At 35.8% G+C, this 15478-nt stretch overlaps 1 protein-coding gene across 1 annotated transcript in view; it reads left to right on the top strand.

Annotated features, from left to right (window-relative positions):
• The window catches only part of MDGA2 (MAM domain containing glycosylphosphatidylinositol anchor 2), a 780771-nt gene that overhangs the window by 497183 nt on the left and 268110 nt on the right, over positions 1-15478 (top strand). Inside the window, 1 exon segment of the mRNA XM_044765576.2 lies at positions 1999-2131. Coding sequence (XP_044621511.1) covers positions 1999-2131 — 133 coding nt within the window.

Here is a 15478-nt window from a genome sequence, read left to right as displayed (position 1 = left end):
TAGAGCGTTCAGTTTAAAAATAAATAAAAAGAGTGGTCAAGGTTGACCCTGTTTAAAGTTCAATAAAAGGATCTCACTGAGAAGGAGATGCTGAAAATGTGAATGAGAAGTAATCCTTGAAAGTCTAGGATTCCTTTCATTAAAGAAGGAAGAGTAGATGTAGAGGAATAGACAGGTTCAATTTAAGGTGTGTCGAGTTTTAGGTGTCTGTGAGACTTCAAAATGGATATACTGATGTAACAATTTGGCATGTGCATCTGAAACTTGAGGGAGAATTCTGGATTCAGGAAACAGACTTGAGGAGGAGGGCAGGAAATTAGGGTTTGTAGTAGAAATTCATCAGTGAGGATAGAACACCAAGGGGAGTTTTATAAAGTGAGGTTGACTGTGGAACAAATAGAATTACATGGAATATCAACAGTTAAGTATTGAGAGGCGGGAAAAAAGTGAAGAAATGTAGCGATAACAGTCACAGAGGTAGGAGGGTAAGATGTATCATCTCTTTCAAAAATTGTCTGAGTCAGCTGGTTCTGGTGTAACATTTTCTTTAAACCATGCTTTTTAACTAAGCACACTTTTCTAGGCTGCCCATATAGTCAGTATAAATGAGAGCTCTGTGATACACTGAGAACATGCTTCGAATATAAATTCTAGAAACACACACGCTGACTCTGTGTACATTTGTGTGAGGTGTATTTGCATTTGTTTGTATAGAAGAAATACAATGTGTTTCCTAAAGAAAAATTAAAAGATAAGAGATTGTTGTTTACCCCACTGAGGAAAATGCTAGAGGTGTGACTGTTTTAAGACTAAATTTTTCTAGCGAATGAGGGGAATCATGGCCGCAGAGCCGGTGCACACTGAAGGAGAGATCCACTTGACACGTGTGGAAAACTCTGCCTGCCTGAGTGTGGACAAGCTTTGTTTTTTGCCAATGAACAGGCAGCATCTTTACATAAAGTCACTAAGTATTCCATCCTCCTGAAGAGAGTATGGAAGTATTGCAATTTTTAGGATGCGAGTGATGCTACTTAAGTAAGATATAAGAAACACATTGTTCCATATAGATATTATCTGGAAAAAATTAACAATTTGAAAATAGCTGCACCAAATATGAGACCTTTGGGATGCTGTTGTACCTTCTCGATGAGTAAGTTACGTATGAGGAAGTATTTTGAGAAGGTGCATTAATGACTTTAGAAGGTAAAGAAATCCCAGGAGACCTAATTTGAATTGGGCAGGAGGTTCTTCTTTTCAATGTTGTTCTTTTTACCTTTGAACAATTTCACTGTTTTACATGGTCTTTCCTGGCTCATCAAGAGCTTGTAAGATATTTCTGGCCACTTGCTTGCTTTAAGTGTATTTGCAAATTTGCAGACTTACCTGGGAGACCAGGACCTTTAACTCCTGAACGTGAAGTAACAAGAACAATAATAATGTAGAAATGTTCATGCATGCTTCTTTAATGCGGTTTTAGATGTGTCATGTGTGGTTGAGCCATACACCAAAATACCTATGTATATACATTTAGTTATCTATCGTTAGGTTGACTTCATTAACTTTGTTCTGCCAACAGTGCTTTGTTTATTGGCTCTTCCTCAGAATCCTTTTCTTTCATAACATTTCACGTTGAAGTCTGCATAGATTGCAGTGTTTGTTGAATAAACTCCATTATTAAGTACACTGTTCTGATCTTTGCATAATAATTTGCATAACTACCACTAGAAATAGATTTTTTCCCCCTAGGAAGCTAGTTTGCAAAGAAAACGCTATGAATTTTCATTGTAGTCTATTAGTTTTTATCTCCAGGCACGTTACAATAGTATTTTTAAATGCAGTGTGTGTGTTTTTTTTTTTAATTTAGGTCATTTCCTTAAAAGAATAAGACAGTCCATTATATTCTGATAATGATAAAATTTAATACAATATAATGCCATGATTAATTCATTCACTTTGGTTACCATTGGCTTTTTCTAATGACCTTTTCTACATTTTCAGGGTGAAACAAAGATCTTAAAACTCAAGAATCTTCGCCCTCAGGACTATGCTAATTACAGCTGCACTGCCTCAGTGAGGAATGTCTGTAATATTCCTGATAAGATGGTGTCATTTAGACTTTCCAACAAAACGGGTATGGACCTCTCTCTGAATCTTTTATGTCTCTTATCCACAACTAATGTTAAAAAAGTCTTTTTAACCTTCTTATAGACCACATGATTGCTATCATATATGTGGGAACAAGGCACCTTTTGTTCCCCAGAAAATTCTGTGATGTCTGAAAAGCTTTTGGTAAAATATAATTGCAACATACTCCCATGTAATATGTTTGTTTATATAGCATACAAAATTATAGTTCCTTAAAATATTGTATTCATAAGTGTCACAAGCAAGCTTGTATCCTATTCAAAGAAATCAAAATTTATGATCTAAATTGCTACCAGTGTTTTGTGATTCCAAAGCCAAGTGAAAGAACCTTTCTTTTACTCTGTTTCAAGTCAAGAAAGCTAATTGGTAATTTCAGGTAGGTGTTTTTAGGAAAGTATTTTTGTAGAAAATGTCAAAACATTAGCAAGACTCTAATTTAAGTTAGCCCATGATTGGTGATATAGACAGAATCACTGTGAACAGAGTGAGAAGAAATTGCCAGTGAGAGAGCAAAGAGAGAGCACGTGAATGAACTATCTTTTGTATGATTGTGAATGAAGCATCACCTTAATAAATCAGAATCTGAACTGGTTTGGGGAAACTTTCAGTGGCAATTAATATACATTTTTACTATTAAATATATTAAAATAAAGAGTTGTAAAAGCCCTTCTCCCATTGACAAAAGCTGGAAAAGCGTGGGCTTTTGCGGGCTTCGCTTTAGGTCCTGAATCTGCCACTTCCTAGTTCTTGGATCTGGCTGAGCAAATCCCTTCCCTCTTCTTTTCCTCAGTTTTTCATGAACTCGTAAAGCGTGTGGAATACACTTTGTTGGTTCTTCCAACAAAGAGCTAGTCAGCAACTCTATCCGGCTCATCTGGTGAGAAGATTAATCCTAGGACTTTACTGGAAGATGAAAAAAAAATGTGTGCTTATACGTTGATTCATCAACACGTTTCATCATGTTGTTGAAATTTTGAAAGGCTCATTCTTTTATTTTTTCATTCAGTCATTCATCAGAAACTTATTGAGTTCCTATTATGGGTCAGCAATAATAGGCGTAGAGATATTGGCTAAAATGTAAATTGCCTTAAACTCTACTGTGTACCAGATGAAAGTCATTAGAGGAAAGTAAAAGAAGAATGTAGGGGGAGAAAAATAAATTTTACCAATAAGGATGAGAAAGACTTGATGGAAACTATGCTGCAGAAAAAAGTAAAAATATAAAAGCCTAGTGGGCTTAAGACATAAAAATTAATAATCTCACCACTTAAAAAAGAATAAATAGAATATTGAGAAATAAAAATGAGAGATTCACGTATAAGAACTGGGTATGATTATGTTTTTCTTTTTAGCATGAAATACTTTGTGAATTACCATAGCTAATTTTCTTTTTCTTAGCTTCTTTAATGTATTTTTAAAAGACACATTATCCTGAGAGAAAAAGTAAAAATAAAATGGACGTAGGTCCTATGGGATGGGTAAAGGCCTTGCAGTGGGATAAGGAAGAACAAAATAGTGGATATATTAGTACTTATGTTACCACCTTGCACTTGAGTAGTGCATTATTAATTTTAAAAGTATTTCATGTTTATTATCTCCGTTTATCTTTATAACCCCTGGGATGTAAGTAGGTGGATGTTTTTTATCATGTCTTTTTCTATCATCTGAAGCATAACAAACTTGGCCTGAAGCCATCAAAATATCCTCATTGGGTTGTTTTGAGAATGAACGATATCAACATAAACAAAACTTCTTTAGAGACTAAGAGCTACAGTAAAATTATATTTAATATTTTCATGCTGCAGAAATGTATGGTTTTATTTCCCAATGTCCCACAGCTAATAAAGGATGGGGACAAGGTTGATCCCAATGTTTGTAGAGTTATTTTAAATAGGAGACTGACTAGCTATTCAAAAGTGTTGTGGAGCTGAGGAAAATGAACTTAATTCTCAGCCAGAGCATTTTATTAGGAATGCATAAGGACTTCTTATCTCATGGCTGAAAGGAGATTACCAAGAGAGGTGATAGACTTCCAAGTTCCTGAGGTCCCCTAAAGCAGCTGAGTGACTATTTCTGAGGTGATTTTTAACAGTTGCCAGCCCAGAAAACAGAGGCTTGACTCTGTCCTATGGGGAGCACAGGAGCACTGCCAGGTGGTTGTTTTATTTAACCCTTCAGTTTTCTCTTTCATTCTTTATTTTTCACGCTAACATACCGTATATCTAGACCGAGCAAGCAAAATAACCTATTATCGCCTTTTATAAATTATCGCCCACAAATTTTAAATTGATGTTCAGTACAAAATGAGCATTAGAGTTATTGTAAATAATTGGGTTTAAAAATATGAGCGAGCACCATGTGGCACTCTTCAGTGACTATAATCAGGCACGTCCTGGGCCTGGGGCTTTACTTATTCCAACCAGGTTTGCTTCAGCACTTCTCCCATCTGGTGGGGCTCAAAGCTGGAAGAGTTTGTGCACTTCAAACAGGTGAAATCGTTGAGGTTGCTCTCCAAGTGCACCGGGAATAAATTAGGCCTTCAGCATCTTCATGCAAACAGGTCTATAAACTGACGAATAAGTGCATATGGGCTAGTTCATTGCTTTCCTGGCACTGAAGAAGATCGTAAGTCAGCATTAACATCATCACTGTGAGACTCAGGTGCTCTTTTGGTTTTCACTCTTGTGAATCTCTAAATGACATAAAGTGCTCAGATTCTTAACTCTTGGTTTGCAAAACTTCAAGGAAGATGTGTAATTTATTGAGGGAGAGAATATTCTGTTATAAATATTATAATTTGGTTAATCTCATCTGTAAATCAATCAGTTCACGAAAGTGAAACTTTGGAAATATTTTTTGTGAGGGAGATCAAATAATTGACTAATTAATGTATTTTTGGTACAAATAAATTTTGAAAGTGCCATCAGTCTGTTGACCTGATTTACACAATGCCAAAGTGACACAGCATTTGAAGACGAACACAATGTCTGCTGTGGCAAAAATTTCTAAAAGTTTTTCCGGCAGAACAACTGCATCATAGACTATGATTTCCTGGGCCCATCCCTTACCTGCTGAATTAAACCTTTTGGGGAATGACTGGGCAATGTACACACTTTAAACAAGCATAAGTAATCAGTTTGGAAAACAAACACTGTCTTTGTTGTCAGATTTTTCCGTGAACCCTTCCATTTTGTGAACAGGAACTTTTGTTAATAAAAATCAATTTTCTAGAACCACATAGAAAAGCAGTACCTAGGTGTCATTTTAAAAGTCAGTGTCATCTATGGATTTACCAATGATGTGTTTTCTTAACTTTCCTACTCTGAGCTGGCATTAGAGTAGAGCTCATAATTGTGTGTCTGCCACGGAGTGTCCAGTCACTTGTTGACCCTGTTGATTACTTGGCATGCTACGAAAAATCTCCTGTCACAGAAGTCTCATTATTTATCGTACCTAATCTAGCTGTCGTAGACTGCATCATGGCGATCCATGGAATTGTACAAAACATAAAGTGTTATATTTATTTATTTTGTGGCATGCACACTCCCTGACCAATTGACATAAGGCTATAGTAGAGTTTCAACGTTGTTTCTGCTGTTCTCCTACCCCCATTCAACAGAGAAAGTACATTTGCTCTTCATTGGTAAATTTTTAATGTAGCCGTATTTTTCATAGTTTGTTAAAATGAACCTGTTAAGATTTGTAAATTTAGAATGTTAATAAATATAGATGTGTTTTTAAATTATCATAATTATGGTAATTTTAAATATAAACCATTTTAAATTTCTCAGATTATGTGTATTTCTAACATGAGGGCACATAGGAATTATGATAAAACAAATTTAATTTATTTTAATATATTTTATGCACTTACACTTTGATGTCTCATGATTTCAAAAGCAAATAGGAATTAAGTAGGTTACTTATATTAGGATGAAAAACATATTTTTTACCTGCTTGTGAGACTATGATGAATTCTATAAAGAAATGGGATAGGTGGGGCTAATTTTACTTAATTATATAGATTCTTTGATTCAGTCTGCTCAAACTTAGCATTTACAAAAATTATCTAATTAAATGTCTTCCTTAAATGTGTATTACATCTTGGAACCAAGTGGTTGCAAAGTATGACTGACTATAGAAATAGGAGAAAGCCTTTGTCTCTCTTCTTTCTCCCTCTCTCCCTTATTTCTCTCTTTCTTCTTTTCTCCTCCAATCTGTCTCAATAAATTATCATGGAAGAAAATAAAGGTTAGGAAACACCTCTGTTGTCTAGGTTAGATAACCATTAGCTGTTCCTAGTATTTTATATAACTCGTAGGGAAGTTGTAATATGAACACCAACCAATTACTATGACCCTCCATAGAAAACTTTTTGTATGCTGAGATCTATTCACACGGTAGTTCTCTCCTCTGTTTAGAGGAATTTAACTTATCGAAGTGTTATGAGAAATAAAATCATATTTCAGTTATAGGAGTTTTATAAGAATAGCTGTGGATATGAAACAAAAATACATAAACACTTCCTTTTGCAAAATGGAATGCCCATTATAGATAGCCAGTTTAAGTGCAAAAAGAAGGGGCAGTAGAAATTTTGCTGTGATCTGCACCTGAGTACTAAGCTCATGCAGTTTTCTTTTAGCCATGTGGATATTTGAGTATCTTGCCTTTAGGTGACCTCCACAGCACCTAGGCAATCAGTAGCACCATTTATTAGAACTTACATATGTTATTTCACCAATAATCACAGCTTTGAAAAAAGATTGTCTAGGTTTGTAAGAAATGCATGGTGCAAATACAATGACTTCATGGGTGAGTCTGCTTGGGCTGCCATGACAGAATACCCAGACTGGTGGCTTAAACAACAGAAAGTGATGTTTTCACAGTCTAGAGGCTACAAGTCTCAGGCTGAGGTACTGCCATGGTTGATTTCTGGGGAGGCCTCTCTTTCCTGGCTTGTAGACAGCTGCCTCCTCTTTGTGGCCTTTCCTCTGTGGTTCACGGAGGGAGAGAGTGACTGAGCTCCCCACTCCAGTGCCTCTTCCTTCTCGTATAAAGACACCAGCCCTATCAGATTAGAGAGTTCCAATCTTTTGACTTCACTGAACCTTAATTACCTCCCAAAAAACCCCATCTCCAAATACAGTCACATTGAGAGTTAGGGCTGCAACAAATGAATTCTGGAGGAACAGAGTTCGGTCCATAACACTTTCAAATGACTGAAAAGTGGCCTTTGCATTTAGGATTCTTTTTCCTTTTAAATTTCAGCTATAAGTTTATATGTTAAATCAAAGCAGGAAAATGAGTCAGCCATTTTAAAAAAAGAGCCTATTCTTCAGTAGAATCTGAAGTTAAAGAGGGAACTGCATTGTGAGCATTTGTGGCCCTATATTCTTGGCTCTGGGGAAATAGGAAAGAAGCAGCTGTAAAGGAAGGGGGCAAAATGAAACTTCAGTGAGAACCAAACATCACTTTTGTAATAGTATCATTATGAATTTCTAAAGCATGGTCAAAATATTGAAAAAGGATCACAAATGATGTATCAGCGAACCTGTGCATTTTTTTTCTGATTTTCTTTTTTTACGATGGAGAAGTTGGTATGTTAAACAGAAGAAAAAACAGCAGAAAGAAAAAAAAACAAGAAATCATCTTCTCTTGCACAAAAGTATTGGGAATATGAATGCCTTAATAGATTTACCATAGATAATTAAGGTTTTCTAAGCAACAGTGTTTACTACCAGAGACACCAACAGAACACAAAAAAAATGTTATTAGAATATTGTTGATATGCCATCGTTATAGAATGAGATGTTTCCTGTAACTGTTTTGCATGAATTTTGAAATTCACAAGTCTAAGCGTCCAATCTTGGTTTTATGACCTTGGAGATGCTGCTTAGTTTCTCTAAGCTTCTTTTTCCCCTCCCTACAGTGGGGATGACACAAAGACCCATGGTATTTGGTTTTGCAGGCTGTAAATGGTATTGAATCAAAAACTTTTTTAAATGTATCTGGTGCATAGTATATACAATAAATAGTAGTTATAATTGGGTTGTTAATCTAGATAATAGAAAGAAGGGATAAAATTGATATCATCAGCAGTCATGCTGAGATAATGACAAGAACCTGAGGGTTTTTGCTAGGATAGCATCTATAGCTTCAACCATTGATGACTAATCTTGAAATAAATTCATAATCATTTTATGACTTACTATTATCTGTGGGTAAATTAAATATTAATACTTCTCAGAAAAATCTATAGAAATGAGTACATGTTCTGACATATTTCCATCTAAACTATTATTGGCAGAAACGTTTAACAGAAATAGAAAATATTAGTTTGTGAAATTAATAGTGGCGTGTAAGGAAAATTGAAGAAACTTGCAATTTTGTTGTTATTCAACAGATTCTTCAGCTGAGAGCTCAGTCATTTACTAAGGACATTGAACTTGTATATGCCCTATGCTCATTAACGTAGCTTCAAAAATGTGAAAATATAGGCGATGAGTGTGCCAGGAATCTGGAGACAGAAGCAATGGTCATTATGGGGCTTCAACTTTGGTCTTTCTGAGGCTGTTTCCAGAGCAATAAGGTGACCCAGATTTTCCAAAATTCCATTACCATAGTAACAGGAAGTTTGCATGTTACTGGGATCTCCCTACACCTGTGCATTTTGTTGTCCTAGCCATGAGTTTTTCAGGGTCATTATTTCCAAGGTTATTCTTAGACTATGAGTTCTTATATAAAATATTCTTCATAGACTATTAATTCTCCCAGAAGACATCATAACCCAGACACAGTGGACAACTAAACACAGAAGAAGATAAAAAACTCTGTTAATCAAATGAAAGACGGTGTTATCATATTTACTGAAAGGGATGTAAATTGTTGAAATGTCTCACAACTTAACACAAATATTTGGAGCATATCAAATAGTCTGTGTTTTAGTCAATAATTCAGTGATCAGATTTTTCGAACTTTGGTTGTTATTCTTCATACGCTACTAGACTATGATTATAAATGAACAATCTAAAAGTTATTGATAAGAGTACAAAAGTTCAAACCATGTATTTTATAGTATTTCTTTCAGAAGGTTGACAGAGGATATGCTAAATTAAAGAATTAGAATTTTTTATATCCCTGAAAAGAGTTAAGTTTTAATTTTACACTGCTTCTAGGTTATGAGTTTGTAGGCCATGACTTAGTACTTTTCAAGCTTCTATTATTCTAGCGAAACTTCTAAGAATTGTGTTATTATAGATAATAATTCAGTCGCTAGAAATACATTTTAGGCTTCCTTCGTGGTTGTTGAGATTGGCACTCATAACTTGTGGTATAGAATATCTCCATGGTCATTCACTGACAAATTTGACTTTACAGATTACTAGCTCTCGTGATGAAGAAACAGTAATTTCCATAAATGCGTGTAGCTAATCCCATTACTTATTCACTCCAAATCCTAGGATATATTCTATCAAGGGTCATCTCTGAGGTCACCAACCATCACAGTTTGTCCTAGACTCAATGAAAGTTCCACATCCTGGAAACCCTTTAATCCCAGGCAAACCAGTATGATTGATCACCCAATGATCTAAATCTACGATCCAGCCTTCCTCCATATAAAATACTAGTCTTAATGCCAATTATTAATGTTGCTGAAATTACAGCCTTAAGCAACTCTCCATAAAGAAACATCTGTGAGAAAGACCTGGGTGTGGATCTTGGCCCTCCCCACTATACAGTGATGTGGCCAATTCCTTCAACTCTTTAAAATTGCTTTTCTGCTAAGTCTTGTTGATAATGTGCTCTGAGGCAGGCTTCAGATTTATGGGAAGAGAACATTCATTCTAAGATTTCATTTTATTTGCAAGATAACATCAATAACAACAAAAACCTAAATGAGGTGGCTGCAAAGAAGTAGATGCAACCGTTATGTACACAGCTCCTCTTGAGCCCCAAGGTCCAAGCAAGCAAGGTTCAGGATTACAGAATTTGAGGAGATTAACACCTCGTTGTGCTGTTGTCTTTTTATACATGGAGCTGATGTTACTATTCAAGAAAAACTGTAGCCAATAAATAATCTCTGGACCTAACGCACCTATTCAAGGGAATCTTTGCAAACATCATTCTCTCAATATTTCCTATACAAAAGTCACGGCAAGAGGCCTTTAGTCTCACTCAAGAGAAGATGCGTCCCTGGCCCTGTTCTCCTTCAAGCTCTAAGGCACTTCAGAGTGTCAGTTTTCCTGAAGAACCTTGCCTCATTCTGCGCGTTGGAAAGATTAAATGAGATGATATTTCAAGGTGATATTTAAAGACGATATTCCCTGGCAAAGGGAAGGCTCTTAGTTTTATGGTACTGGTAATTGTTAGATTAAAAACATAACCTTTGTGAAGAAAGCAATGAGGATGTCCAAGATCTCCTTTAGCCTTTTGATTTTCTTTTTTCTTTTTATTTAGTTGAAAGCATCGGTGATAGACTCTACTAGTCTATACTTTCCAGCAGAAATAGTAAATCACAGCTAAATTCCAGATTTTTCTCCATAGTGGGAAAAATAAGTGAAAATCAAATATTGTGTACTCATTGAATGCAAATTATCATATTACTAATATACACGTTAGTAGTGAGTATGTATATCGCTCTAGTTTAGCTGGACTTTATAAAGCCTTTTTGTATTATGTTTACTTCTATAATGAGGAAATCTAAACAATTTATGTTCTTACCCTTTCTTAAAATCAAGCGTACTAATTAGTAGCAGGCAAATATACATTTTTTTAAAAAAATTTTGTTAGGAATGAAATAGAGGAAGATGGGCATGGGTGTTAGCTCAGGGCCAATCTTCCTCAGCAAAAAGAGCAGGATTGGTGGCAGATGTTAGCTCAGGGCTAATCTTCCTCAAAAAAAAAAAAAAACGTTATTAGGAAAATAGCAGTTGATTATTATCTTATCAAAAAACAGTTGTAGACTATATTTTCCAACTTAAAGAACAGGTAAAATGTAAACAACTCTCCTTTGGGTGAGCCGTAAATGTATGCTTTTCCCCCTGACATTCAGATATGATGAAATACACAGATTGTTATTAAAGCTTCATGCTAACATATTTATAAGCCAGCCCTGATGGCCCAGTGGTTAAAGTTCTGCACTCGCCAGTTCAGCAGCCCAGGTTCGTCTCCTGGTCATGGAACCACACTATCCGTCTTTCAGTAGCCATGCTGTGGTGGCAGCTCACATAAAAAGAACTACAACGACTCACAACTAGGCTATACAACCATGCACTGGGGCTTTGGAAAGGAAAAAAAGTAAGATTGGCCATAGATGTTAGCTCAGTGTGAATCTTTCTCTACAAAAACAAAAACAAAAAAAGACTATATATTCATGTTTTTAAAGCATCCTCTGACTTTAGCCACTCTGCTCCTAGGATTTAATGCTCTGTGGTGTGTCTAAGACGTAGCCTTTTGGTCCCTGTTAGTATCTTAGAGTCCTGTGAGCCACAACCAGCCATAGTTTTAAAAATCCACATTGGTTCATGAGGGCTTTTAATTAAGTCTGAAAAGAAGAAGGTCCGTGTAGTCACCTAGACAGCAGTAGGCTATCTAGAGTATTGTCACGGGGCCTGGAAGGAGAGAGGAGGTCGGCAGGCTGGCAAGTAGTGGACAGCAGAGTATCAGAGATGCAGCATGTACTTTTGGTTTGCTGTTGTGGCAATTATTTCCAAAGCATCACAAGGATTTCAGCTGTTCCTTCTGGTTCCATTTTCCACAAAGTCTGTTCTAAGAGCCACTTTTTTCTCTTTTCTGATAAAAACATACTCTTGATTTAGTCTCAACTGTTCTATTGCTGTGGAAAATAGGTATGCCCACTTGCTTAGTCATCTGCTTCAGTTTATGTTTTGAACAGCATTTCTGTCTGCTCCTTTCGATCACTCTGCTTCAGTTGCTAAATTGTACCCTTTGAGCACTTTATTGACCGCATCCTTCAATCGCATACTGTCCAGTGAATGTGCAGGAAAGTCAGCACTATTGATTTCTGATAGACACATTGTGTAATAGGAATTTATTGATGGTAGCCTTGCCTTCTTGTTCTATTAATGGTACCTATTACCCTGATTAGATAAGAATGGAAATTATCAAGAAACCAGGTATGAAATTTGGGGCATACATAGATATGACAGTTGTGTGAAGCTACTCTTTCAGTTTTCACTGTGGCTTGGAGTTGTAACATTGTGTTCAACCAGACAAGAGGCAGGATTTTCAGTCAGCCTAGTAAAGCAGCACCCGGTGGTGTTCTGTGTCTTCAGAAAAACCCAGAAACATCAGTTTGCTTTGTTTTAATAAAAAGAGTATGGTTCTAAAATGGTGAGATACAGGCAATTTCATATAGTTTGACTTAACAGGTAACAACAGATAAGAGATTTTTTTCAAAATGATTGTCACATATTAAGTGCAAATTAAAATATATGTTTCCAAAGTGACAAGAGAAAAAATTATACACAACAGGGAATAAATGAACAAAACTACTGGAAAAACAAGCAGTGTACTACGGGTTCTCGTTAAACTTTTCAGGGGTTGAATCCACTAAGACAATTGCTGGGGAGAATCAAGAAATAGGAAAGGAGGCCAGTCTCCTTCTATTCTTATTCTATCTGTCTCATTCTCTTGATCTTGATCAGGAATACTTAATCACTAAAGTATTGCCTCATTTGTGTATCGTCTTCCATTTTCAAGTTAGCTCAGTCTGATGAAAATTGTCATGGTCATGTCATTTTCATTTTGGAACCGTAAGTAAAAAGCAATCTCCTGTGATATCCATATAGAATTATGACACGATGGGCTGTATCCATATAGAACTATGGCATTATACACTGTGTCCATATAGAATTGTGACATGATGGACTGTATCCATATACAATTATGGCAATATGGACCATACATATAGAATTATGGCACAATGGGCTGTATCCATATACAATTATGACATTATACACTGTGTCCATATAGAATTATGACACGATGGGCTGTATCCATATAGAATTACAACACTATGGACCATACATACAGAATTATGACACGATGGGCTGTATCCATATAGAATTCTACATGACGGACCATAGCCACATAGAATTATGACACTATGGGCTGTATCTATATAGAATTATGACACTATGTGCTGTGTCCATATAGAATTATGACATGATGGACTGTATCCATATAGAATTACAACACTATGGCCTATATCCGTATAGAATTATGATACTATGGGCCATATCCATATAGAAGTGTGACACTGTGGACCACATCTATATAGAATTATGAAATGATGGGCCGTATCCATATAGAATTATGACACTATGGCCTGTATCCATATAGACTTATGACACTATGGACTCTACTGTTGTATTCTTACAATAGTAAAAATAGTGTATGGATTTTACACTATGACTGTGATACTTCATTTCAAGGAACCTGAGAATTCAGTTAATGTGCAGTGGCCTGCATGCTAAACATTGTTTTGGGTGTCTAAGTAAAATGGTAAACATGAATACAGCTTTAGAAAAGCATTGTTATATGTGTACAGATCCACAACAATATGTAATATGGATATAATTCTCAAGTAGCTGGAGAGTTACATAAGCAAGTCAATATGTATTAATATTAAAAACTTGAAGAAAAACAAAGTAATGCAACATTGAAAACAAATGGCCAGTATTTGTTTCCTCGGTGAAGTTATCTCAACAGGTCATATTAATCATGTAAAATGGGGAAATATGGATTTACCAAAATCTGTATTGAAAATAGCAGAACTAGAATGTGAACACTATATTTTCAGTAGCTTTGAGAAATAAATATTGGCGGGACATTCTGTACACGCATTTCTTACGTGTAGATAGGAATTGAATTCAGAAGTGAGTCAGTCAATGTTTTATCTTTCGTATTAAAGTGGTATTAAAAGGGTTTTATTGGCTTCTCATCTTTCCTTATGCAACATTCCATTTTGTGCAGCTTATTTAGTTCCATTACATATGTTACATTGTGGTATTATCCTACTCGAAAATGAATACCTCCCCTATCATGTACAGTTGTTGTCCTAGAGCATGGCAACAAAATATTTAAATGTTCTTTGAATGTCTGAAATCCCAAGATAAGAAATGTAGCTAGTGTAATAGTTAAACCTGAATTGACTCTTATTGGAATTAGATCTGTAATAACAGTGTTAGCAGCAGTCCGTATTTACAGTATGTCAACATGATGCTGTAATGACACCTACTACAAGGTCTGTGGTTTAAAATTGTCATTTTCTCCAGTGTAAACCACAGTTTTATGGCTTTGTAATTCAATCCAGTAAATTGGCTCCTAACCACGCACACAACTTGGAATCAAATTCCACTGCTGTGGTACATTTATTTGTAACAAATTATGCTCTCTTTTTCTGCCTTTCTTTTCTTTTTTTAAATTTAATTAACCATTGGGAAGGAATATCAATATAAACATAATAGTAAAAAATACCTAATATAGCTTTAAGTAAAAGGAAAACATCTCCCAAAGACATATTTAGCCCTTCTTAAAACAAAATCTACACATTTCTTGGGTTTCCGAGGATGGGCCTTAATTTAGTCAGACACCTCACTTCCTAGAATTAGACTCCTCTTTCTAGCATCTTCAGATGCACACATCTCCGTTGGAGGCTAGAGCAGAAAGTCCAGCCGTGAGGTTGGTACCAGATGCTTGGTAAGGGCTGGAGAGCTCATGACTGAACTTGTCCGGGTTGTGACCCAATTCAGACAATCAAGACAGGATGTTGTTCTATTCTGTGACACTGCTTCTAGAATCCAAAGAAAATAACCCTTATAATGCTCATGTGTGTTAAGTATGAATGTATGTAGGATTTGTATGCTTTGATTTATTTTATTTGACTTTTGGTCTAGTACAGTATTCAGCAAAATGTGACCACTTTTGTCATTCACAAAGTAGCATGTATAGCAAACTTTAGGAGCATTAGCAAAAATGTCTCTCTCTTTTTCTTTCTCTTTTAATCTTATAAATAACATCTAAATATATGGATGTATTACTTCTCTTCCTTTTTAAAATTGCACCTGCCTTGTCTGACATTTTAGGAGTGATTGTTGAATAGATGGAGGCATGGTTAATAGGTTATCTTTGCGACCACACTTACTAGTCCATATGATAATATTCTTGTGTCTCTTGCTCTTTTCTTACTGGAAGATTGTCAGCTGCCACTGTTGTTCTCCATTTTCCTGCCTCAGGAAGCCTTCTCATGTTTAAATTCCTCCTCCTTATGTCCTGAAATCTGAGAACTTAAATACCTGAGTCCATGATA

Source organism: Equus asinus, chromosome 2 (genome assembly GCF_041296235.1).
Source record: "Equus asinus isolate D_3611 breed Donkey chromosome 2, EquAss-T2T_v2, whole genome shotgun sequence".
Taxonomy (NCBI): domain Eukaryota; kingdom Metazoa; phylum Chordata; class Mammalia; order Perissodactyla; family Equidae; genus Equus; species Equus asinus.
This window is presented reverse-complemented; position numbering and strand designations above follow the sequence as displayed.